The sequence below is a fragment of the Manacus candei genome, unplaced genomic scaffold (assembly GCF_025592945.1).
Source record: "Manacus candei isolate 608988 ecotype Guabito, Panama unplaced genomic scaffold, ASM2559294v1 h1tg000131l, whole genome shotgun sequence".
NCBI lineage: Eukaryota > Metazoa > Chordata > Aves > Passeriformes > Pipridae > Manacus > Manacus candei.
Window position 1 is genome coordinate 1,549,836 of NW_026138179.1, and position 24,035 is coordinate 1,573,870.

The 24,035-nt window shown below is 39.5% G+C and overlaps 2 protein-coding genes across 7 annotated transcripts in view; one reads left to right on the plus strand and one right to left on the minus strand.

Annotated features, from left to right (window-relative positions):
* Positions 1-19,287, minus strand: part of DUS2 (dihydrouridine synthase 2) — a 37,825-nt gene extending 18,538 nt beyond the window's left edge. Inside the window, exons 1-16 of one of the 6 annotated variants that reach the window (XM_051771204.1) lie at positions 19,223-19,287; positions 18,089-18,228; positions 17,242-17,287; positions 15,611-15,702; positions 14,626-14,669; positions 13,750-13,810; positions 13,294-13,341; positions 11,414-11,479; positions 9,626-9,696; positions 9,059-9,145; positions 8,808-8,976; positions 7,713-7,834; positions 4,900-5,043; positions 4,443-4,530; positions 3,738-3,811; positions 2,011-2,514 (exon numbers count right to left, since the gene is read on the minus strand). In XM_051771204.1, the coding sequence (XP_051627164.1) occupies positions 2,277-2,514; positions 3,738-3,811; positions 4,443-4,530; positions 4,900-5,043; positions 7,713-7,834; positions 8,808-8,976; positions 9,059-9,145; positions 9,626-9,696; positions 11,414-11,479; positions 13,294-13,341; positions 13,750-13,810; positions 14,626-14,669; positions 15,611-15,702; positions 17,242-17,287; positions 18,089-18,211 (1,473 nt within the window). In that variant the 5' untranslated portion in view covers positions 18,212-18,228; positions 19,223-19,287 and the 3' untranslated portion in view covers positions 2,011-2,276. Of the gene's footprint in view, positions 1-2,010; positions 2,515-3,737; positions 3,812-4,442; positions 4,531-4,899; positions 5,044-7,712; positions 7,835-8,807; positions 8,977-9,058; positions 9,146-9,625; positions 9,697-11,413; positions 11,480-13,293; positions 13,342-13,745; positions 13,811-14,625; positions 14,670-15,610; positions 15,703-17,241; positions 17,288-18,088; positions 18,229-18,334; positions 18,470-18,553; positions 18,643-19,222 lie in introns of those variants that run through there. The other 5 variants (XM_051771199.1, XM_051771200.1, XM_051771203.1 and 2 more) reach the window with 5 other exon arrangements.
* DDX28 (DEAD-box helicase 28) lies at positions 18,662-20,956 on the plus strand. Its single transcript, XM_051771222.1, has one exon. It carries the CDS (start codon positions 18,662-18,664, stop codon positions 20,291-20,293), a length of 1,632 nt encoding a protein of 543 aa, XP_051627182.1. The 3' UTR covers positions 20,294-20,956.
* The last annotated feature ends 3,079 nt before the right edge of the window (positions 20,957-24,035 follow it).

A 24,035-nucleotide genomic window follows, 5' to 3' on the forward strand; every position in this document is an offset into this window, starting at 1 on the left:
CTCAGCTGTTCAAATAAACCAAAGATTTCCACATTCTCAAGCACCACTGGAACACCTGGCTCTCGCCATAATCCTGTGCTCTGAACTGCATTAAGTCACTTGCTGGAAGGAAACAATACAAAAAGTCTACGTAGGCTGTACCTCACTAAGGAGGCAGGAGGATGAGTATTTGCATCATGTGACAAAATATGAGGAGAAAAAAAAAGGTACAAGTACTGAGGGCCTTAGCTCCCAGTCCATTTTAACTTCCACCAATCCACAGTAATTGCTGCCATACAAGTCTACACTGTATTTAGACACCATCACCTATAATATCCAAAGATTCAATTTGCATTTTAGACAGCCAGTGATGACAAGAGACAAAGCCAGATTCTTCTAAGTGACAGGACAAGAGGCAGTGGGCACAAATTGAAATAAAGGATATTCTATCCAGAAGAAGAAAAAGAACCCCCACTTTTGTTTATCATAAGGGTGCTCAAACACCAGAACAGGTTGCCAAGAGAGGTTGTGGAATCTCAGTCCTGGAAAATGCATGAAACCCAGCTAGACACAGTGCAGGGAAACTTGCTCCAGTTCACTCTTCTTTGAGCATGGGGTTTGGACCAGATGATCTTCAGAGGTCCTTTCTACACCCAAACATTCTATGATTCTATTAGATTAGACCTTGCAAGTCACACTGCTAACAGGACCTAACAACTACTTTTTCTCTATTTTGATGGCCCCAAACAGTTCTGACAAAAACAAGATACTCAGATAGAACTCACAATAGAAAAATTGCTACTTCTGAAATTTCTGATTAATACTGCAAATGCTTTTGCTGCTTTGGAGTAGCACTTAAGTTATATCAAATGTAAGTGTATTTAACTGCACTTACTGCAATGTCCAAAATGAACATGAAAAGCTTTCTTCTTAGACTGCATATATTTACTATACATTACTCTGATGTGAACAGCAGACATTTTATCTCTGAATACACAATTTTTAATTTCACAGCTCTGAACTGGTGAGATACCGTTCTTCCTTTTTCAAAGAATGGTTTAGTGTCAGCACTATCACTTGAGGAAAAGATTCAAAATTTTATATAGGAAGAGTATTTCTGAACAACATCCAAATGAATTATATTTTGTACATTTTTATACAAAGTACTTTAGAGATCCTGGCATGATATATTCCTGTCATTTTGTTTTCAGAACAGAACTGATAATCTCACGATCCCTCAGCTGTTAAGGGAAATTAAACCACTGTTTAAATAAACCGTTAGTAAATGAAATCCCTGAATTCTTTCGGCATTCTTTTGGGGATTCGGAACTCTAATCAAAATAAGACAAGCTCAGCTGGATTGCTGTGAATCAGACTGGGTCTGTATCCTCTCTTGGCATATGGCATGTACTTATAGTTTACTTTAATAGGAAGTTGTGATGATAGAAAATGAAGAAGAGAACATGTATCTTTGATTGAGACCACCAGCATCACCAACAGCTAATTACTGAGACAAACAAGGTCACATTTCAGGAACATAAAAGGCCATATTTGGATTCCCATTATTGCAAGTAATATACTTGCAGACATTTATGAGGACGTTCAAGTTCAAAAGAATAAAACATCTGAAAGTGCCTTCATTCAACAAATTCATGGCTACCAGACTGGCTTCAATTCCCCACTGGAAAGACATAATTGTAATACCTAAGACCAGGAAAGGATGGTTAATTCTATTGTCATGTTTCTGAAGAGAAAAATGTAGTTGAAACTATGAAAGAAGAATGTTATTTTAATGCTTAGTGTTACAATTGTTAAGTCCTTCTCTCTGCAAAAACTTTTTCTTGATACCTGATGGGCGTAAACAAAGCTTGCAAGGCACGCATAAAACTCATAATTTTCCTACATTAATTTTTCTAACTACATAGTTGCATAAGGAATCCATCTGCTTATAGATGATATATTAATATTAATACATCACTTACCAGCACACCATAGATTTCTTAAAAACAAGTAATAAAACCAATGACAAAATTGCTTTGAAAATACCTGATATTTGAAAAAAATTTATTAACAGGGATAATCTTCTCCCTGTTCTTTAAAATCAAGTTCCTAATTTATCCTGTCTGAAAGGCACCATAGGGACATAGTGAGTGGTGAACAGTAAACGTCCCATTGGCATTTCTCATACCTGGGGAATTCATCTGTCTCTGAGAAAATCCAAATGAAATGTGAACAACAAGATATACAAATAGGAGATAATTTGTAGCTGCATAGGCATGAAACCTCTAATTTCCATGCTATCGTGGCATCTTAGGCACATTCCTGTCAGAAGTTTCTTCAATAAAATTAGCTTTTTTATGGGAAGGTTCAGCAAGATCTTCTCCATGGTCTTTGTTATTCAAGCGCTCCTGGTCTTCCTTCTTGCGTTTGTTAATCAGGTGATTTTCTCCCTCACACAGCTTTCCCTCTGGAACACCCAATGTTCTCAGACAGACAATAGCTGCAGCCTGTTCTGCTAGTTTCTTGGACTTGTCCCTGAAGAGCAAGCAGACAGAGCACAGGTAAAAGAAGAAACTGAAGTCTCTACACTGCCAAGAGAATTTCCTGTCTCTGATGCAACATCATAAACAAAGAGCATTTGTAGTCATCTCATAGCAGAAGAACAAAATAGGTCAGTTCCAGAAATTATTTGAATCTTGCTAGGTGTCAAGTGTTGATGCATCACTCCTGATGTAATATTCCTTGAAAATTTGTTTCTATCAGGTCTTGTGCCTCAAACACTCTCCATTTCAAAGGTACAAAGTCAATGTGTGTTTGGCCCAAGTGGTCACAATCCTCAGAAAGTTAACTTTTACAAATCTGATCACTAAACAAAACTAACTGGGTTATGAAGGATCACTTTTCTTGAAAGAGACTCAGGTTTAAATATACTGTGGCAGGCGAACAAGTTCATTGACGCTGACAAAAGTAGGAACTGTCCCGTAATAATAAAAATTCTATCATTTCTGCAGATCACCCATTTGTGAGATTCAGTATTTGAAAACATTTTCTTCTCAAAGTTTCATATCAGCTGAGCTTAACTTCCTAAAGTCTCTGAATAGAAAGGTTGCAAGGCAGCAATTGTTGTGTGCGTTTGTCCTCTTTAAAATGTTCAATGTGCAGTTAAATCAAGATCACCTTAGGTGTAAATACCTCAAGTCAACTCCAGTATTAATGGATGATTGTACAGGATAGCATTGTGAAACATTAGAGCAGCCCTGGATGTAACTGCTAATGAACTGTGATCCCCAAGAAGCCACTGCACTGTCCTCTCCTTCACTATGTGTAGACACTTAATCCTGATTTCTTTTTGGGAACGGATCTGCTGTGGTGGTTGAAGACACTTCCCCCTAAACATTCCCCTCTGCCTCCTTTGGTTAGTTTCTGAACTCAACACATACAGAACTGAACTGTGTCACCTATTTGCACCCCTTCCAATAGAACTTGTGGACTAACACACAAAGTGAATTAAAATCGGTAACCATTTACTTGATTACACTAATGCTTACTTCCTCTCGTCACAGTCAATTCTCAGAAATTTTTAAACCTTTCTCCCTCCTAGAGGTAGCTTTAGAACATAGTTTTTAGTTGACCTATATCAAAGTCAACTGGAATAGACCGGAGTGCCCTTTTAATGCAAGTTTCTTAATATTGCAAGTATTTTAAGCAACATTTCAAAAACAAAAATCCAGCTGGAAAAACCATTAAGGACAGCTTACCATAGAGTTGATCGGTATTTTCGCTCAGCTACTGTCACTACTGAACAGAATAACCTATCCAATGGTCTTTGAACCTGTGGGAAAAAAAAATTAAAAGGGAGGGGGGGTATCAAAAAGCAGTCATGTCATTTACAGAAGAAACAACATCATCAAGATTCTTTGATAAGTGTAGAGACAAGAACAACAAGTAACAGCTTTAAAATTACTGTAATTCACACCACAAATTTAACCTTACATATTTAACAGTAAAATATAAGAAGAAATTGTCCAAACTGCAAGTATTTTGCTTTGCAAAAATAAAAAATAATCAAATAATGCCTTCATCTAACAAAAAAGTTGCTCCTGTCCCATACAGTTCCTACCCATAACCATGTGCAACAACAGAGAAAACATTCCAAGTCTAAATTCTTTACTTCACAGAAGTAGTAAAAGAAAGTCAGTCATCAGCTTCTACATAATGACCTGTAGTTACAGCAACTTCTTTCACATGTGAATCAAAACCAGATGGAAGGTCTGACTTTTTTTATTTTCAAATAAAATAAGCTACTATTTTCATACCTATGAGTGTTAACATTTCTGAAGCTGCTTCCTCAAGGAGCTATGCCAGACTGGGAAGTAGAATTTCCTCACTACCTTGAGTCCTAAAATACCTAATTTCATAGACAAGGCAGAGGAAGTTTTGAAAGAGTTTCTTCATTGACTCACAGTTTCATAAACAGGCTGAGGATGCTTTTCTTTCCTACACCATTCCAGAAGATACATTTTTGGAGTAATCTGTGGTGGATATTCTCGCCTAGACACAAAAATTTGTGGTCAACAACTGTGCACAAAGTTCTATTTTAAAACAGACAGTGCTGCTTATTATATTACTTCTACCAGTTATTTGAGGTTTAACTTTACAGCTCAAATTATGAGAAAAATGCTGCTTCCTCATTAGATAACTCAAGTAACAGTAAGCCTGGAACTAAAGAACATCTTACAACAGACAAATTGCACAGGAAGAGTGATGATTATGTAATGATGTACACGTATTGCCTCATAAAAACTCACTCGGTAAGTGCTGGTTTGCAAATAATTATTTTCAAAAACTGTCAGGCACTGTCAAACTCACAGTTGCTACTCACAGATGCAAGATAGTGAAAAACTTAATTTGTGTGCTTACTTGTCAAATCTAACAGCCATTTTTATTACATCTGGATCATCTACTTGGTCATCTTCATCTTGTGTCTCAGTTTCTAAAGACATTTTCTTTTCTTCAAAAATAGCTCTTGTTTCTTCATAGAAGTCACCCATTTCAAAGACTTCACTGTTCAAACAGAATTCCTTCATATTAGAGATCGGTTTATGAATTTTTGTATCACATTATGGTAGAGAAAAATAAATACAGAAATCAATTGTGATTAAAGAGAGTATATGTGTATGGAGAATCAAATGAAAGCGTGGCTATATTCTGCAAAGTGACATTATATAGTTTCTCTTTCAATTCTTATCAGACACTGTTGTGATACCAGCACTACATATGCAATTTGCAGCCTGAAAGTCCAGGCAGAATCAATCGGAAATACAGGTCTTGCAATGTCCAAGTTATTAGCTCAATCAGTAACTTGCAGGTGGATGAATTGGCAAAAAACATCTCCGTGTGACTCCTGGTGGATCAGCTCCACAAGGGCAATATGAGCAAGAAGTAAGAAAGAGATGCTTTTTCTAATTATAGTATTTAAAAATACCATAAGCAATAAACACTATAACATCCCAAACCCTCAAAATCTCAGATTTTCTGGCATCAGAATATTATTCACAAGTGTAAATATAAGGGAGGAAGCCGTCAGGATTTGAGTCAAAGGTAGGATTCTCAAGTCCTTTTAAATTTCAGATCCAGGGCAAGCTGGATCTACTCTGTAAAACTGAGACTATTAATTTTCTGCAGATAATAACAGCAATAAAACCTGCAGCACAAGAAAACTTTTACTTTCTGACTGTTATGAGAATCCTCTTTGGTACGGGGCTGTTCAATGGTAAAATGAACACTGGCCACAAAGCCATCTCCAACGCTCCAAGAGGAAAAGCAAAGAAGTTGAACAATGTTATCTTACACTTCTAAGAGAAGGCAATTTATTATGTACTGGTATGTAAATGTTTAGTCCAAAATGCAGCCCCTATTCTCTTGCATTCAGTACTGAGGTTAAACCTCGCATGGCTGTAACGTGCCCTCACCACCAGGAGAGAGTACCATTTTTGTCTGAAGATGCACAGGTGCATTTTAACTAACAGAATGCTCTTCAGTTACCTGGACATGAAGCAGGCAATTCAGAACAGGGCTTAAAGGACCGAGTCTGTTGACAGAAAGCAGTTTCAAAAATTTTCAAGTGTCTGTCCCCCTCTCATGCACACTGCTTAAGCCAAGTTTGAAGTTGGTATTGCCTTACATGTACAAAACCTGACAAAGTTCAATTTTGGAAGCTCCTAAAGAATTGTCAGGCACAGCACATAAACCCAAAAGTTTTACACTAGATCTCTATCCAGTGTTTATGTGTATAAACTGTGACACTTCTAATTACCTGTTTAAAGGCTTGACTCTCACTCTACAATTTCTTTTCTTTACATACTATGAACTACTGTTCATGCACCACCCTGTTGGCTAGGAATTATGTGAAGTTGTAAAAGATTGTTTCAGTTTCAATCTATATTATCTATCTTTTTTTCAAATTGGAAATCTACAATCAAAATAGATAGTGTGTTACCATATTAAAAAGTTTTCAACTCTTTACATTGCCAAAGTGAAAAGTAACTTGCAAAGTTTAAAAGTTGTTCCTGGATTCCACTGCTCCTTTATGACTAAGGGAGGATAGCTCCTTTTATCTATGAAATACAAATTCCCTTCATTGTATTGAAATGTAATAATCACGGACAGAAGTATTTATAGAAAGCCAAAACTGGTAAAAGGCAATAAACTGGCAAAAAGATTGCAGTCATTTCCACTAATTTTGAACATGAAGAGAATGTTGACGGGGGCTTGTGAGAAAACAATAAATTCGTTTACAAAATATTTCAAGCTTTCAACACTTCTATCCATTTTCATACACATAAGATATCAAACAGTTTCAGACTGTTTACAAGAACAAGGAGTCTCTTCCCCTCCATTCCATCAGAAGTAAAATTATATCACACTACATGGATATCACACATGCAAGCTCAGACCTTTATTTTGGGATGGTTCAGTTTGGGATGGTTCCAAACCTGAATTCCCCTAATTCTGTGTGAATTCTTAAATTCCATGCTTATTTTATGGTTTCTCACAAAGTTTTCCTTCTTCCTTTTCTGTTCTCCCCTTTGAGAAATTTCATCCAGACTGTTTCAGATGTCCAGGATGACAAGATTCATTAAAGCTACTATATTTCCTCAAAAAAGCTGTCATTATTCATTAATATATTCCAGGTATGAAAAGCAGCACAAAAGAAATACCTTGAAGTACCACACAGACAACCCTCATACATTATTTTGAGTTTATCTCTAAGTGTTCATTTAAAATAAACATGTGGCTGTAAATATTCCAGTAACATTAAAAACCCCACATGCAAGAGGCAAAATTAAAACCAATAAATATCCTTGGAAGGAGACAAGCTCCACACTATTAACCTCCAGACTGACACTAGAGAATGCTGAAACTTTTCTTGATCAGTTAATGTAAATATTGAATAAATGCCTGTCACTCAATGAAGCACCAATCAAATTAGTATTTTAGTTGAAATTAGTTGAATATTTCAGGGTTAAAAAGATTTAAAATCTGAGTATGAAGGAAACCTGGAAAATTTACTGTGTTATTTCACATCTTACTAACTGGATTTTTTTTGTTTGTACATTTTTAGGGGGTTTGCAACTTCTGAAGGTATGAAATGCCAGGCAGTGCTACAGACAGAGAAGTGATGTGCAAGTTTAACAGAGAGTATAATTCCTGTGTTTGAAGCACAAGCTTACCAGATCTCCTGTGTGGACTGTGCAGCATGTAGCTTCTTACCCTGAGCAGTTTCCAACTGTTCTCTTAACATCTGACACAAACAGTATTTTGTGTTGGTATAGTGATTATCGTATCTCACTGCCTGAAGGAGAGACACAAAGCATTTAAAAACACACCTAACAAATTTATCTTATGTTGTGCTTATGTCTCTTGATAACTTTCAAAATCATTTTTGAAAGGCAAATCACAGTGCAGTTTCCTCGATAACATATTCAACACCACTATGAATGTGACTATAATCTGATTATTTTGGCATGACTTCATGAACAAAAATTCAACTTATTCATATACTCGTGAAGAAAGAGTTGACCAGTTTACGTCACCAACTAGCAATGCACTGTTATTTTAGTAAGTAACTGGTAAATGGCAAGTTCGAATTTTTAAAAACCAAATTATTTTGAATTAATGACATGATCGAAGCTACAGATTTCTGATTAATTTCCTATTACATCCTTAAAATAGTGTCTTTTGAATAACAGATAAAACTTTATATACCAGGTGACTCAGCTAAGAGAGCTACAGTACTACAATACAGCATTACTTTATTGGCAAATCATTCCCTTTGCTTCCTTGCTGTGAATAATTATTGACAATATTTGTGAAAAGTAATTAATTTCTAAAAATGAATCTAGCAGAAACTATTTCATATTCCTTCACTTTTCTGTTCAATACTGTATGCTGTATATAATAATCTGTTCAATTTGTACATTTGTAACTTCAAAAGAGCTGGTCTACATATTCTTCTTAAATTTCTAGACATTTTTAGATAGCCTTGTAAATGTCATAAATGTTCCCAAGAAACTAGGGCTAAAAAGCATGGTACAGAAGAAAAGAATGATCAAGAAAAACTGAATACAGATTTCTGAACTTTTGTTTTCTGAACAAAGTCAAACAGAAGAAGCAGTGGTTGATCTGAAAGACTCATGTCATATGCATTAAGTTAAAACATCCCCAAACTAAGTCTTTGAAATGACAAGGAGTTAAGACACTCCAGGAAGATTTGGATTAACAATTCTAAACAATTTTAACAAGTGAGATCTTAAAAAAACTCGTACATATTTAAGGTAATCTTGCATGACATCCTTCAAGGGGAAAAACCCCTCCTTTCTGAAGATAGATGGGTTCCACATGGCAGCACGAGCTATCATTACTGATGAGGCAGCTGTTGCTTTCTGGAAGGTCTCTATGTCCATATATTCTTTGATGAAGTCATGAGATCCTCCACTAAAAATTAACAACACTGTTTTAATTAATCACGGATCTTTTTCCAGCATCTGGACATAACGAGCTACTTTGTCCAACTTACTTTGCTATTACTGGAATGGAGACGGCTTCACATATGGCCTTGATCACATCACAGTGCACAGGGTGCTGAGGCCTCTCCTCCTTATTTCTGTCCAACAAACAAAAGAAAGACAAGACCAAAGATTTCCTGTGGAATTTGTAGATCTCTAAATCACAGCAGACATGACACAAGGAGTATTGGGATATATTTGTTTCCACTTATTTATTTCATATATTCGATATAATTTTCTGCTGTTTCTTTAAATGCAAAATTATTTCCTATCAAACACATTTTAAGACATTGTTACTGTAATTCCATATCCAGATAAGCAGCATTTTTTAGATACAGAGTATGCAGATAATTTTAGGTTTATTTGGTCTTTGAGACAAAAATTTTCAGAAAACAGCAGCAAGCAGTACAATTCCCTAATTGGTGGCCTGATTTTCTACAACACCAGTTCAGTTAACGGTTGAAATCAGAACCATGTACTACATCTAGCATGTAGAGAATACTCTAGTCATATCATATTGTGCTCTGTTCATCAACAAACTAAAAAATCTAAGTATTTCTTGCCTAAAATCAATTTACCTCCCATGGACTGCAATGGCAGCAATACCAGTTTTTTCTATTCTCTTCACCAGATTCACAGTATCTTCAACCTGAGGGATAAGACAGAATGACAAGATTTTAATTCAAAGCCAAAGGAATAACCATCATGCAATTATTGTACAGACAAATGCTGGAAGTCTTTTCTTTCCTCAAGAGGAATGTGATTCCTGTATTTCATCAATAACACCCAACACGCATAACCATTTAATATATACTTCAATTTAAGAACTACGTACTACGCCAAAAATAAGAATCCATTTTCAATGCCTCCTTGAAACCATAGATTGCAAACTTTCTCAAATCAGGTAACATAATACTCTGTGGCAGAAGAATATTTTCCAGTAAGTTTATGGACTGTCATTTGAAAATGATATAGAACATCTGATTAGCAAGTCCTCTCTAATGACTACCCTGTAAATTGTAATTAAAATGCTTTTCAGTAAGAGGATACCTTCTGAAATGAACGTAACATGCAATCACACATCTATAAACATCCCTCTCAGATATATATGTCTTAAAAATGTTAACCAGTATCTAAAAAATTCTAATGATATTCATACATGACCAATGAATCAAAAGACCCAGTGGGAAAAAGGGGAAGCTCCCAGTCTATCTTCAAAGAAGTAAGATGCTCTTTAAAGGCAGAAAGAAATGTGGCACACTGCTGCATTAGCCTGTCTTATGCAGCTTTGGGGAAAGGGAGAATGAAAAAAAGATAAATTTTCTTTTCAAAATCTGGAGAAACATCTGTAGGTCATCCCAAAAACAGCAGATTCAGTTTCTGAAAAATGTAACATCTCCAAGCTGGCATGGACACAGAGAGAGCAGCTCACCTGCTGTTCTGATGGATGACATGTTACGCAGAAACAGCTTGAAACAAAAAGGAAGAGGCTCTAGGATAGTTGTAGAAAATAAAAAGGAGAGGTGCCGGTTCTCTGATTTAATACTTCAGTACTTCAGAACCAAAATCATCTTAGACGGGGTTTTTTATTCTTTTCCCACAGGCTTCAGTTGTTCATCTAACCTTTTTAAGTGCACATGTAAATGATTTCTGAACAATAGCTGGTTCAGGTACAGTTCATTCATCTACCAAAGTATCTATTCAGGTCATATGCAATCGCAGTATCTAGGCAGGTAATAAAATAAATAGTGGCAAAATAATCAGTCATTATTAAAGAGAAGGCCCATCATCCCTTGGAGGTTTAAAAATATGTAGGGAATTCAACTGCAAAAAAAAAAATCCAGTAAGGAAGCTACATGAGCTGTAAATGAACTCTGGAAAACAGGGAAAACATCCTGTACAAGAAAGAATCTGTAACTCCATTGGTTGTTCTAACTGCAAGAACAGAAAAACAGTCTGGAAAAAAAAAATTAGTCTGAAAAACCAGAAAATAATCATCTATTGGCTTCCCTGGTTGAAAAATAGGAATTAACAACAGCTACTGGCTGCTCGAGAGGTGGTGTCCTACACTCTCTTGTATCTCTATGACTTAAAAATCACTTAGTTGAAAAATTTTGAGGATAAAAGCCTCTGTGTCCTTGCATATCATGGAATCTGACAAGCCCACAATCACAGTCTCTATACATTTTGTGGGTCAGATAACCCTTTAGCCTGGGACAGCATTCCAAACAGAAATTATAACCCCAAGCACTATTTCACAACAGGCCTAAAATGACAACATATGAGAACGCATATATTATAACTGATATTAAATCACCAAAATAAACAACAACTTAACACTTCAGCATAATGATTTAGGTTCTTACTGAGGGCAAAATGCGGATTTTGCAGGTTACCGGTTTACAAACTCCTTTAACAAGGGCAGTCAATATCTGGAAAAAGGAAGAAAAAGACAAAAATGTGATCACAACAGTGACATTACTAAAGCTCTCCTCCTTTCTCTCTTGAAGATAAAAGAAATTAGAACAATGTAACACTACTTACTATTCTTCTATAAAAAAATCTCACATTCTAGACAGACACATTCAATCTGTAATTGAACATATCATTTTATCCAACAGATATAAAAACCTATTTCTAGTCTAAGCCATTTTTATTTCCATTTTTTTTATTTCAACTTTTTTCAATTTACAGAGCAATTAATTGCTGCTGGAGTTTTCAACACTGCTTTTAGTATGAGGTGACCTGTGAACTAATAATTTCAAAATAAAGTGCAAAGGTTTTTCATTTTCATGCAGCTGTTTTCACCATCATCTTATATTCCAGTTGTCAGTTTCTCATAAAAACTAAATGTAAGTATTCCCTAAAAAGAGATTTTTATTTAAAAATAAGAAAGCCTTCAAAATGGAAAAAAAATTTGGGGAATTTCAAGCTACACCATTGAATCTTCTTAAGGAAAGCAAACTGAATTCCATGCTTAACACAAAGCACATTTTATTCATTACAACAAACTTGGAACAATCAGGCAAATGAGTGGTTGTTAGTCTAATAATTTAAAAACCAAGCTATGCAAAGAATCTCCTTTTCACAGCTTGAATTTAAGTCCAACAGACCTTACTTAAAAGTGCCATGTAATGGCCTATACACGTTTAAATCACTGTATGACTATACAGTAACCAATAGGTCTCTAAATAAAGGAGTGGAAGCAAGCTGATCTTGACTGCTATTGGGAAAAAACCCTTCTTTTTCAACCGTTTTTCTCAGATATTATCATGCATGTTATTCTTACATAAAATGGATGGAACTGCAAATAAATGCTTTCAGGATGGTGTATCCTATGAACTTGAATTTTGTTTAATGTTACTGCACTTATTAGGTTCCCAATACAGATATGAGCTGTTATAGCTGCACTCAAGTTCTTGTACTTAAAACAGCTGGCAATTTCTGTCACCTTGCACTGGCTACTCAAACCTTTCCTCAGTAGTGTTTTCTCAAAATAAACAGCAGCATCCAAGAAAATTATCTAAAAAACTCCTCTCTTTAGTATTTTCAAGTTGTATTTTTTGGATATAAATCAAACTAAAATGACATAATTTTCAAACATTGTCACTACATTTTTTTACAATAGCACCATAAGCAAATCTTAAAAGTTTTCTGTGTCAGCCTCATTAAAGATTCCAATGTGAGAACCAAATCATTTTTAATCACATGGTAAGCTTGATCTGGAGCTGTAGTTTCAGTTGCCTTTTGCAGGCTATGAGTTCAGTTATCCCTCGCAGTTTGCTAAGAGTAATTTTAATGCCTAAGATTTTGCTGCCTATTAACATCTTCAATTGAAAAGAACAATTCCAAATTTTTGAGCATCGAGTTTCCCACTCTTCTAAAGATCAGAACAAAATGTAATGGTTGTAGAGGGGAAGGGAAGCTGTTAGCAATCATATTTACAACTGCCTCTCATTTCCGTGAAAGATATTTTTGCAATATTTAGTTCTAGCTTGCTCAATATTTTCCTCTCAATTCCCACTCTGAAATTTATTTTCTTTCAGCTATCATCACCTTATGCTTCACAAATTACCTTTTCATTCTGGATGGTATCATCCACATTACTTAATTCATGGAAAACCATATAGGCCTCGAAAAAATTGGCTCAAAAAAATTTGTCTTCTATGCAACTCAATCTTGCTTCCAGTAGAGGACAGTGCACAATACTTTCCAAGCAGTTCAAAGGCCACAAGGTGATACTTACAGACTCTATTTTGTCAGGATCAGATAGCAGTGCTGCTCCCATCCCTCCCTGGGAAAATATACAGAAACTGTTACACACTAGGCAAACACATTTTTCAACTCAATTAAATTGCCTAATAGCAGACCAGCACAAAAGTGTAATGTTATATTAAGGGGGGGGAGAGAAATAAAAGACAGAAAAAGTGGTAAAATCGAAAATACAGGAGCATTTGTGAACACTTTGGTGCAACATTTGCTAGAATTGTATCAAAATAACTAAGCAGTAATTCGGGGCACCAATTTGCTCTCATTACTTTATGGAGCAGACAGGATTTCAAAAAGCTATTTTTAGCAACTGTAATCATCTAGTTTCTTCTCATTAAGTGACACCTGAACAGATTTATTGTTTTAACAGACCATGTATTCCATATCTCCAAGAAAGAAAAAGCTTATTTAAGAGTAATCAAAATCCACTTGCCTTAGTAGAGTATTCTTTTGGGCATCCCATGTTGATATCAATACCAGCCACATCACTCTCTCTGAAAAAGAAGAAGGAAACAAATATTTTTCAGCACATTAGAACAAGAATCAGGAAATAGATATCTTTCCAGGTAACTTGTTCCATCATCATTAAGGCTTAAATGAGAACTTAAGGTGGTTCTTATTTGAATTTCTGAATTTTTAGCTTCTCACTTGCATACATACAACTTGCATACATACATTTTAACAGGGATCTGAAGATCAGTCTTTCTACAGGTTTCAATTACCAATGCTGTGCAGAAGCTGCAAGTACTTATCTTAAATATGTTTATATACGATTAAGTACATATAGTATATATATTATATATAAGTATATCCATCACTAATCCACCACTGTCGCTAAAGCAAGTCCTACTGAAACTTCTATCTATTTAAAATTAAGGCTTCAAAACACCTTTTTGAGAGCCCCTTTTCATTTCTACACAATACATTATCGGAGGCTTTAAACCACAAACAGTAGGAGACATTTTTCAGGCATACTGATCTTACTTGCAGCTGTGCAATACCCAGGGAAATTTCATGCTAGGGAGATCAAGGGCACACTCACACCAGCAAAAAGCCATCAATACCAGTACAGAATTTATGCAGCTGCTGCTTTGAGCAAGAATTATTTTAAGTAGAAGCTGCAGCTACATCGTTACACCACTGGCCTTCTCAGAAGCTACACTTCACTGTGTAGCTCCTACAGAACTTTTCCTGATTCTACGAAGACCAGCTTTTAACCTCTCAATCATAAAAAACTGTCTTCCACAGTAATTCCTCTGAACAAAAAATCCCAAATAAACCCGTGGTGGAAATGAGATGGACAACTTACACAAGCTTAGCTACTGCCAGGGCTCTCTCAGCATCTGCTGAACCCTGTTGGTAGAACAAGAGGATGTATAATTACAAAGTATCACAAATTAATTAAAAAAAGGAAGTGCTCACTTGCACATGTGTACAACTATATTTGCTCTAACATTTAGTGTAGACAGAGACCCACTCATCACAGAACACTGGACAGTTAAAATATTTAGCTAAAGCATGGCCTAGACTCAGCTACTGAATGACAAAAGGTAATGCAAAAAAAGGATTCTAAGAGGTCTGTCCACCTCCTTTACCTACAGCAATATCAAATGTTCTTAGCCCATCAGCACTAAGATATCTATTTTCCATGTTCTTAAGAAGCTTCACTAATAATTCTACAGCCTCCAGCAACCGATTTCAGGGCTACCATTACCACTGAAAAAGGTCTTTTCAGCATTTAATACAGTCCACACTTCTCCTTCCCTCTAATCCCATCATCATCTGTCCTACACAAAGTGGTCTCTAAGAGCAAATTAATATCCTTGTCTCTCCAGCAGCCTTTAATCCATTTGTGCAATGCTAGTGCACACATTAATCCTCTCTTATCTATACTAAACAATGCTATTTCTTTCAGCCTTTCCAGTGAGACTGTTTCAAAGGACAGTATAAGATTTAAACATGTGATCAAACAATTTATTTTTGGCATCTATGTTTGGAAAAAAATCAAAGATATTTATTACAAAAACAAGCTGCTGTCACAGAGCACAATTCATCTTCATCACCTCTTCTGAAAACAGCTGTAAGGAGAGTTTACAATGTAGCATCTGCTTGGATATGTACCAACAGATCAGAAACTCTCTAACACATTTGGTGTGAAGGTTTACCTCCATCTGAAGCATCAAGAAATTGCCAGTCTGCAATACTGAGAGGTGCTTTAGACTTAGATCAACATGTTACTAGCACTGCCTTGTTTAACCATGTTGTTAGCAGAGTACCTGCAGTTGGTTTCTTACCATTTGAAAGACGACACGTTGCCTCTCCCTTTCACAAGTTCTGAAAACAACTCTTTCATTAGGTGCAACAAAGTCCACCGTTTCAAGTACTTCTGCATGAAATGAGAAATGATAAAACAGACGAACATTATATACAAATGTAAACATAAAAAAGTCATAGGACTATGTAATTTGTATATAAATGAAATGCTATCAAAGAAGTCTTCCATGAAGAGCAGAACTAATGGCAGCCTACCTCCTATATGTCCTTGCAGTACATTTCTTGCACATTGCTGTTTCCCTCCCAAAGTGCTCCCTAATCGCCCCTCAGCCTTGGACATCAGCACCAGAACAAGACCACTGATGACTCACCCAGAATGAACCTAATAGTACTATTTTTGGGAAAGGGCAGGAGGAGAGAGTAGACTTGCAGTGAACTTCTATTCCCCAACAAGGACACTGCAAACAACTGTTTCTATGTCACTCAGGCAGGGATGTCTCAGCATATAATTTTAAGAACTTGTGGTGACAATCATGTTAAACCAAGTCTACCCCATGGACTTCAAGTTAGTAAACAAATGATGAACAGTGAGACCTTGTATGTGTTGCTTCCTTATTGCATTACACTTGGAGGTGTGTATATTATAATGTCACGAACAGCTAACATTTAAAAAACCTCATGATTGGAAACTGTCTCTACTGTTGTCCAAACAAATTTGTTCCCTGGACATTATCAAACTTTAAAAAAAATTAAAAGGCTTTGTATCTAATATTAATAGTTTTACTCAGGAAATTAGATTTTATTTTAGCACAAACACACGTAAAATTTCTTTAAAAAAAATGCAAACACCACAAAACAACAACAAAAACAACCCCTAGAGTTTTTTACTGTTTACTCTTCATTACAATAGCATATGAAGGCAGTAGAGAGGCTGGAGCCAGTATGTAGATACAGAACTGAGGAAGATTAGGAAGTTTAGTTGTTCATTACAATTTTAGTCTTTGTCTTTCCACATAAAATGGAAAGCTTTAACATTTTAAACAATGCACTAGAACTTTAAAGTCCAGTCTATTCCAGCTACTAGTTTCTTTCACCTGGTGCCAGAAAGCACAATGCTGAAACATTAGCAATGCATTTCCAACATTGATCCCATTTTTCTTAAGAAAAAGAGAAATACACCATTCCAGGAGGTAAAATTACAGTTCTCCATTTTAGGAGGCAAATACTTACACACAGTGACCTGACCCTGTCAAAAAGTTCAAACAGAAAACTCATTGAATCCTTGTAATAAACTAAGCCAATGGTGGAGAAGGACCCTGTGCTAGGACTCTAAAAAGAATAACAAACTGTTTGTTACTAATACATTAGCTATGTCCTCCAAAAATGTTTATGGTTTTCCTGAGGGACACTAAATGAACTACTGAAATCCCTTTAGAAGGGAAACCAAAAGTTTGAAACTGTAGAGCAGCAGACAGGTCTAGGGTAGCACTTCAAAAGCTTACTTTAAGTCCCTAGACACAGTTCAGAGAGATTGTATGTTCTGGTACATCACTATAATCACTAGAAAAATATTTCAGAGAAGTAATTATCTTTTCTCTTGATTAGAAAAAAGACTGCTTACAGGTACTATCAAAAGAAATGCTATACTTGCCATTTATAACCCTCTTACATTGCAGCATCTTTATGTCAATCAGCTCCTGAGGAGGAAAGATAAAAAAACCTCAGTGAGTTGAAGTGTTTCAGCTAGCAAGCTCTAAAAAGTTGCCCATTTAATAATTAATTATCTAGAGAGACTAAATATAGAAAAAGAAAGCAAATTAAAACAAGAGTTTAATATACAACACGCTGAAGTTTCAAAATATTAACAGAACATAAGAATGTAAGAGTATTGAATCACAGAACAGTTTAGGCTGGAAGTACCTTAAGTTACAGAGCAGTCCTACCAACACGATCTGCAGCAAACCGGAGTCTCAATTTTAGCCAGCTTTGAGAAAAGCGGTTAAACAAGAAGGACAGCGGTGCTGTGATGGGATATATATGGATGTACAAAACTAATCAGGTGAAACAGAAGGTCAGTCTAAAACTTCTATCAAAGTTCTGACTCTACTCCAAAAAAAATCAAAATAAAAATACTAAAACCAAACAAACAAAAAAACCCAAGCAAAAAAAAAAAAACCAAAAAAACCCAAAACAAACAAACAAACAAAAAACCACCCAAAAAACCCAACAAAACCCAAATAACAGTACAATGGGAGGAAACTCTTATGGTGTTTTGTCTAAATGAACTGAGAGTATTGAATAGGCTTAAAATATATTTGCCATAACTTGAGAACTCTCAAAGAGAAATGCCTTAAGCCATAGAGATTCTTCTTTCTCCAATTTTTTAATCGACAAACATGTGCAATAAGAACAAGTCCTACAATAAACAGAGTCTAGTTTTCTTTTCTTAATAATAATGTTGAGCAGATAAGACTGCCTCATCTGCTCATCCTCCATACCTCACAGTACACGATATCAGCACCATAGTCCAGAGCAAGAAGGCGCATTGGCAACGTTCCCACTCGCACCATTGGAGCCAGGATCTTCTTTCCTCTAAAACACAGGGGTGGGTTCACCGTCATTCCTATTGCTGTACTACCTGAAAGAGAAAGCCAAGGAGGACAGCCATGGAACGTCGATTTCCTACCGGCAAAACGCCCAGATCTGTCCTTTGGCGGGAAGGGGCAGTGGGTGCCCCGTCATACCCGACAGGGCCCCCTCGGCAGCCGGTCCGGCCGCTCACCCAGCCGTGAGGGAGCCCAGCGGAACCGGGAGATGCTCCCCGCCACACGAGCTCTTTCCCCCGAGCGAGGGGCGCCGGGCCGTCTCCGCCACAGCCCCCCAGGGCCGCGTTTGCTCCCGCGGGGGCAGCTCTCAGCCGGCAGCGGAAAAGGCGAACCGACCCCGCCGCCCGCCGCGCTCACCCTCCTGCCGTGGCTCCGCCGCGGCTCCGCGGGGCGGGGAGCGCCGAGGGAAGTGGCTCTTCCACGGCGTCATCGGGCTGCGCCGCGGCCCCACGTGGGGGAGCCGCGATGGCGCTGGGCCGGGGCGGGGCGGCGGCCGCGCTTCCGCTGCTGCTGCCGCGGCGGCCCGCGGGCACCGGGGCGGCGGCGGCGGGCGCGGAGCCCCCCGGGGCCGTGGTGCGCATCCCCTGGGCCCTGCGGGTGCGCCTGCAGCGAGGGGCGCAGCGCCGGCGGCGCGGGCACGGGGAGGCGGCGACGGCAGCGCGTCCCGGGAAGCTGCTGCTGCGGAGCCGGCGGCCGGAGCTGAGCCAGCCCCGCTGGCAGACAGTGGGGCGCTGGGAGCAGCCACCGCTGGTGTCAGCGGGCTGGAAGCACAGGAAGGCGTGCGGGGATTACTTCCAGCTGGAGCCCTCGCAGGAGGCGGCCCCCGCGCTGCAGGCGCCACCAGCCGAGGCGGGGCAGGGCCCGACCTTCGCCGAGCTGGGGCTGCAGCCGGCGCTGCTGGCCGGGCTGGAGCGGCTCTCCATCGGCCGCCCCACGGCCGTGCAGCGCCTCGCCATCCCCGCGCTGCGCCGCGGCCGCAGCGCCCTGTGCGCCGCCGAGACCGGCAGCGGGAAGACCCTCGCGTACCTGCTGCCGCTGCTGGACGGGCTGCTCGGCCGCCCCGAGGGGCCGGCGGCGCCGGCAGGGCCAGCGGCGCCCCGCGGGCTGGTGGTGGTGCCGTCGCGGGAGCTGGCGGCGCAGGTGGGCGCGGTGGCCTCCGCGCTGTGCGCGCCCGCGGGGCTGGCGGTGCGCGGGCTCACGGGCGGAGGGGCCGCGGGAGGGCTGCGCAGGCAGCTGCGGGCGCCGCCGCCGGGCCCCGCCGTGCTGCTCGGCACCCCCGGGGCGCTGCGGGAGGCGCTGCGCCGGCGCTTCCTGGCCCTGGCGAGGCTGCGCTGGATGGTGCTGGACGAGGCGGACACGCTGATGGACGACTCGTTCACGGAGCTGCTGGAGGAGATCCTGGCACACGCGCCGCTGGCCGCTGGAGCCCCCAGGCCGTCCGGACCGGCGGAGGAGAGGACCCAGGTGGTGGTGGTCGGAGCCACCTTCCCTGCGGGGCTCAGCGAGACACTGGCGAAGTTCACAGACGTGAGCAGGTTTGTCACCCTCACCACCCAGAGCCTGCACCGCCTGCCGCCTCACGTCCAGCAGAAGTTCGTCCGCCTCAAAGGCCGGGACAAGCTGCCCGAGCTGCTGCAGCTGTTAAAGGAGCACCCATCATCTGGCAGGGCTGTTCTCATCTTCTGCAACAGTGCCAGCACTGTCAACTGGCTGGGCTATATCCTGGATGACCACAGAATCAGGCATCTGAGGCTGCAGGGACAGATGTCAGCAGCTGCTAGAGCTGGCATCTTTGCCTCTTTCCAGAGGGGTGATGTGTCTGTCCTTGTCTGCACTGACCTTGCCTCGCGGGGTCTGGACACCAGCAGCGTGCAGCTCGTGGTCAACTATGACTTCCCAGACACCCTGCAGGACTACCTGCACCGTGTGGGGAGAGTTGGACGAGTTGGAAGCAAGGCACCTGGAGCTGTGGTTAGTTTTGTCACCCATCGGTGGGATGTGGACCTGGTACGGAAAATAGAGACTGCAGCCCGGAAAAGGACAGGCCTCCCGGGAATGGACTCCTCCATTAATAAACCTTCACCTAAAGGAGGCTGATTCAAGTTGCTGGGCAGTACTAGGTGGCCTGGTAGGGACTCCCCTTGAAGTCCTTAAGACAGAGTGATTGAGCTGCTGTTTGTAAAGTAGACTGAGAGAATTGAGAATTGAGTTTCAGAGCCAGGTGTTCAGGTTAACTTTGTGTACTGTTCCGGAAGCTGCAGTAGTCATTTCCATACTCAACACACGGCTTTGCAAAAGGAAGCTAGTGAGTAACAGAATGCTTTTGGAGAAGACTGAAGAATGACCTCATCAACTGATTTGATTTTGTTGAGACTTACAACTTAAATTCAAATCAGAATGAAAGTATGCCTGTATGATATGCAGCTCTGTTACATTTCATTGCTGCCCACCACTAGCAGCTAAACGTTCATTATTAAAACTTAAAAATTACTACTGTGGCAGGAAAAAAAATGGATATAACTTTGACCTGTCATAGATACACGTAGAAAGACTAAAGGACAAGTGATGTTTGATTTTCTTGTGGTGTAGCAGTTCGTTCAGAGAATTCTAGACCAGATACCTTTAAAGTTCAGCAGGAATGAGAAGGCACAATAAAGCTTGAGGCTCTTTCAAGGCCTTAATTAGCCATTTTATGGTTGCCTTTCACTGAGAAAGGGGATCTTGCTCCATCATGTTATATTAAATAAAATTTTAAAAGCCCTTAAGTGTTTCCTCCTCATTTTTTCTGCATGCAACAAGTCTAGTGCCTGAACTACCTGTAAAAAAACAAACAAACAAACAAAAAACCTCTAACCCCAACACACAAAAATATCTTCTCTTAAAGGAGTGCATTGATTCAAGTTCTAGTGACTCACAAGTAACAGAGTGAGTGCAAGATTCCTTTTGAATGTTGTGCCATTGCTCTATTTTGCTTTAAACCAAGAGGATTGAAGTGAGGCTGAAGTTATTTCATATCTACTTGCTAGTTTGTATCCATGGTAAATAATCACACAAAATAGCATTTTAGCTCTGATTTCTGTTGCAGTGATGTATCACAGCCCTTTCTTTTAGTGGCTGTTTTTCCCATACTATCAACTTTAGCCTGTGCTAAGACTCAAATTTAGAAATAGCAAGCCTGGTAAATAAAAGGATCATCAAGTGTAGTATCTAAACAATTGGTTTCTGAGAAAATAACAGTCTGGAGATAAGTATACTAAGAGTAAAAGCTGAACAAAGAGAAAACTTGCTCAGGTAATCACCTAAGGATCAGGCTGCAGGACCTTTTCCTTTATTGTACATGTGTGCTCTGCTCATTTTGCACAGTTAAGGGGCTCTCAGAGGAAGTTACAAATCAGTAAAATTATATAATACAATAACTTCCAATTTTTAGAAATACAGTGAAAGAGTTATCCCTTTGGAGACTGGAAACCTTTATATTTTGGACCTGTTCATTCCAAGCACTACTTGCCTCTCATCTGTAGTTCAATTAACTACAAATCAGGCAATTTATGTGTCCACAAACTGAAGCTTCCTGTTCATGTATAGGAGTAGGGTAAATCTCTGGGGACGATCTAGTATTATATTTTACAGAAGATCCTATTTCCATTTGTAATATGCATCTTAAATTGCATTAGGTCCCCTGAACTGCTGAAAATCTGTATTCAAGAAACATGTTAAAAAATTATTTGTATGTGTTCTGATGGCCGTAAGAAAAGATACTGGAGATATTTGGATATTTCTGTTATGTTTTTAGATGCATAATTTGTCATTTAACTTCTGTAACACACTTTTTTTACAATCTATGAACAAGTCAGTCTAGATTGCAGCATACAGAATTAACAAATTAGACAACACAGTGAAATAATAAAGTTCTTTCAGCCATATGCTTCCTAATTTTGAAGTAATATGCACTTTATATATTTACAAACAGTAAGCTTGAACTTGGTACAAATGCCCTAAAGTGTTGCTAGGGCACTGTTGATCACAACAGTTTGTCGAAAAAAAAAAAAAAAAAACCAAACCAAACCAACCAACCAACCAAACAAAAAATCTTTAGGCATATATATGCTAAAGTGGCCAGTAAAAATCCATGGGTAGATAGAATACACTATATTTACCAACAAAACCTTTTGTAAACATTACTTTCCAACACTGTCCTATCCATAGCACTGATGATAGCCAAGCAGATTAATATTGAAAGTAATGTACTTTTTGATTGAACAGACTTGAACTTAAATCCCAGGTAAACCTTTTTCCCTATAGGGTAGACCTGCAACTGACTAGTGACAAGGAAATTCAATGTCTAGTAGTCTTGTGGCAGTTAATTAAATCAAGATTAATTCAAAATTCACAGAAAATTTATTTGGCATACTAGCACAACTCATAGACTTACTATCAGTCTTCAACATGCCAAAGATCAGTAAGGGGAAACCAAAAATATAGCAAAACACAAGTAAAAAAGAAAACATTTCTTGCTGAATAAAACTCAGAACTCGGATCCTAAGATCTCTTTTTGCAACTCTTTGCAAGACACAATGTCTGAGCTTTGTGCCACCAAAAATAAAAAAAAAAAAAAAAGAAAAAGAAAAAAGGGGAGAGAGAGAAAGGAGAGAAATCAGGGTGATGTCTTTATCTAAAACTGTTCCTGAGTATTCTCTGCATAGTTTATCCATCCACAGGTTTTTCTTCTTGCCAAAACCAAACATTTATTATTTAGAAAGAACAAAATTAAGAGTAGGAGAAACAGCAAGAGTCTTTAGGGGGTTTGAGTGTCAGGCTGGGTGTCATCTTAATAGTTGTAATCCCTTTGTGAACCGGTGGAATTTCATTCTGCTTTCCTTCCTTCTCCCTGCCTCAGGAAAGTATTGTATACCAGGAGAGAATATGGAAAAGGTTGGATCTGCTATTTGGCTGAGTAACTTCAGTGTACACATACAAGACACCAAGAGTCTGGAATTGTTCCTCCATTTAAATACAATTCTCATCCCTCGCACCCACCTTAGCATAGCAGCAGGTGATGAGCACCAGGGGCAGGAGGTATCCCACTGCCAGGATGGTAACCTTGTACATCTGCTTGGCTGTTGAACCATTTGCCCAGTGTTCCCAGCAGAAAGAGCTGTTGGGTGCTTGCTGATGACCACTCATGAGAGCCTGGAATTGGGCCACAGGGATGGCAATGAGCAGAGACAGCAGCCAAATGACACCCACGCTGAGGGCAGCGTTGCACTTGCTGCGGATGCAAGGTGAACATTTGGCATGGACCACAAGGTTCAGTAACTGCCTTGTGACTTGGTTCGAAGCTCTTTTTGGGAGAGGACAGTGCTGCCTTCCTTAGCCTGCTCTGATTATACCCTTGTTTAAAACTGTTCTGAAGCTAGACTCCTTATTCCCCCCATAGCTTTGGGGATAGTTATGGGGTGAGGTGGAAAGTGGCCAGGGAGTGCAAGATGTCTAAGCTGCAGCAGAAAAATTTATTGCTCCTTGTCGTGAGCAGGTCACCATGGCTGGAGCAGCTACCTGGATACCACCTGCAGCTTCTCTTCTTCTTCTATGGCCTGACTGCCTTGCGTGCTGTGGCAGTGTACCTCAGACACCATTAAGTCTTCCAGTTCCCCAAATCCTTTGTCTGTTTGCCCGTGTCTGCCGGGACTATGCGTGCTCCTGGGCTGTGCTGCAGTCCGAGTGCCATCTACTGGCATTTCGCTTCCTTCGCTGCCTTCGGGCAGCTCCCGTGGCGGCCCATGGCCTTTCTTTCCCTCAAACATATAGTCAGTCCAGTAATAACTTAATAACTCTACCT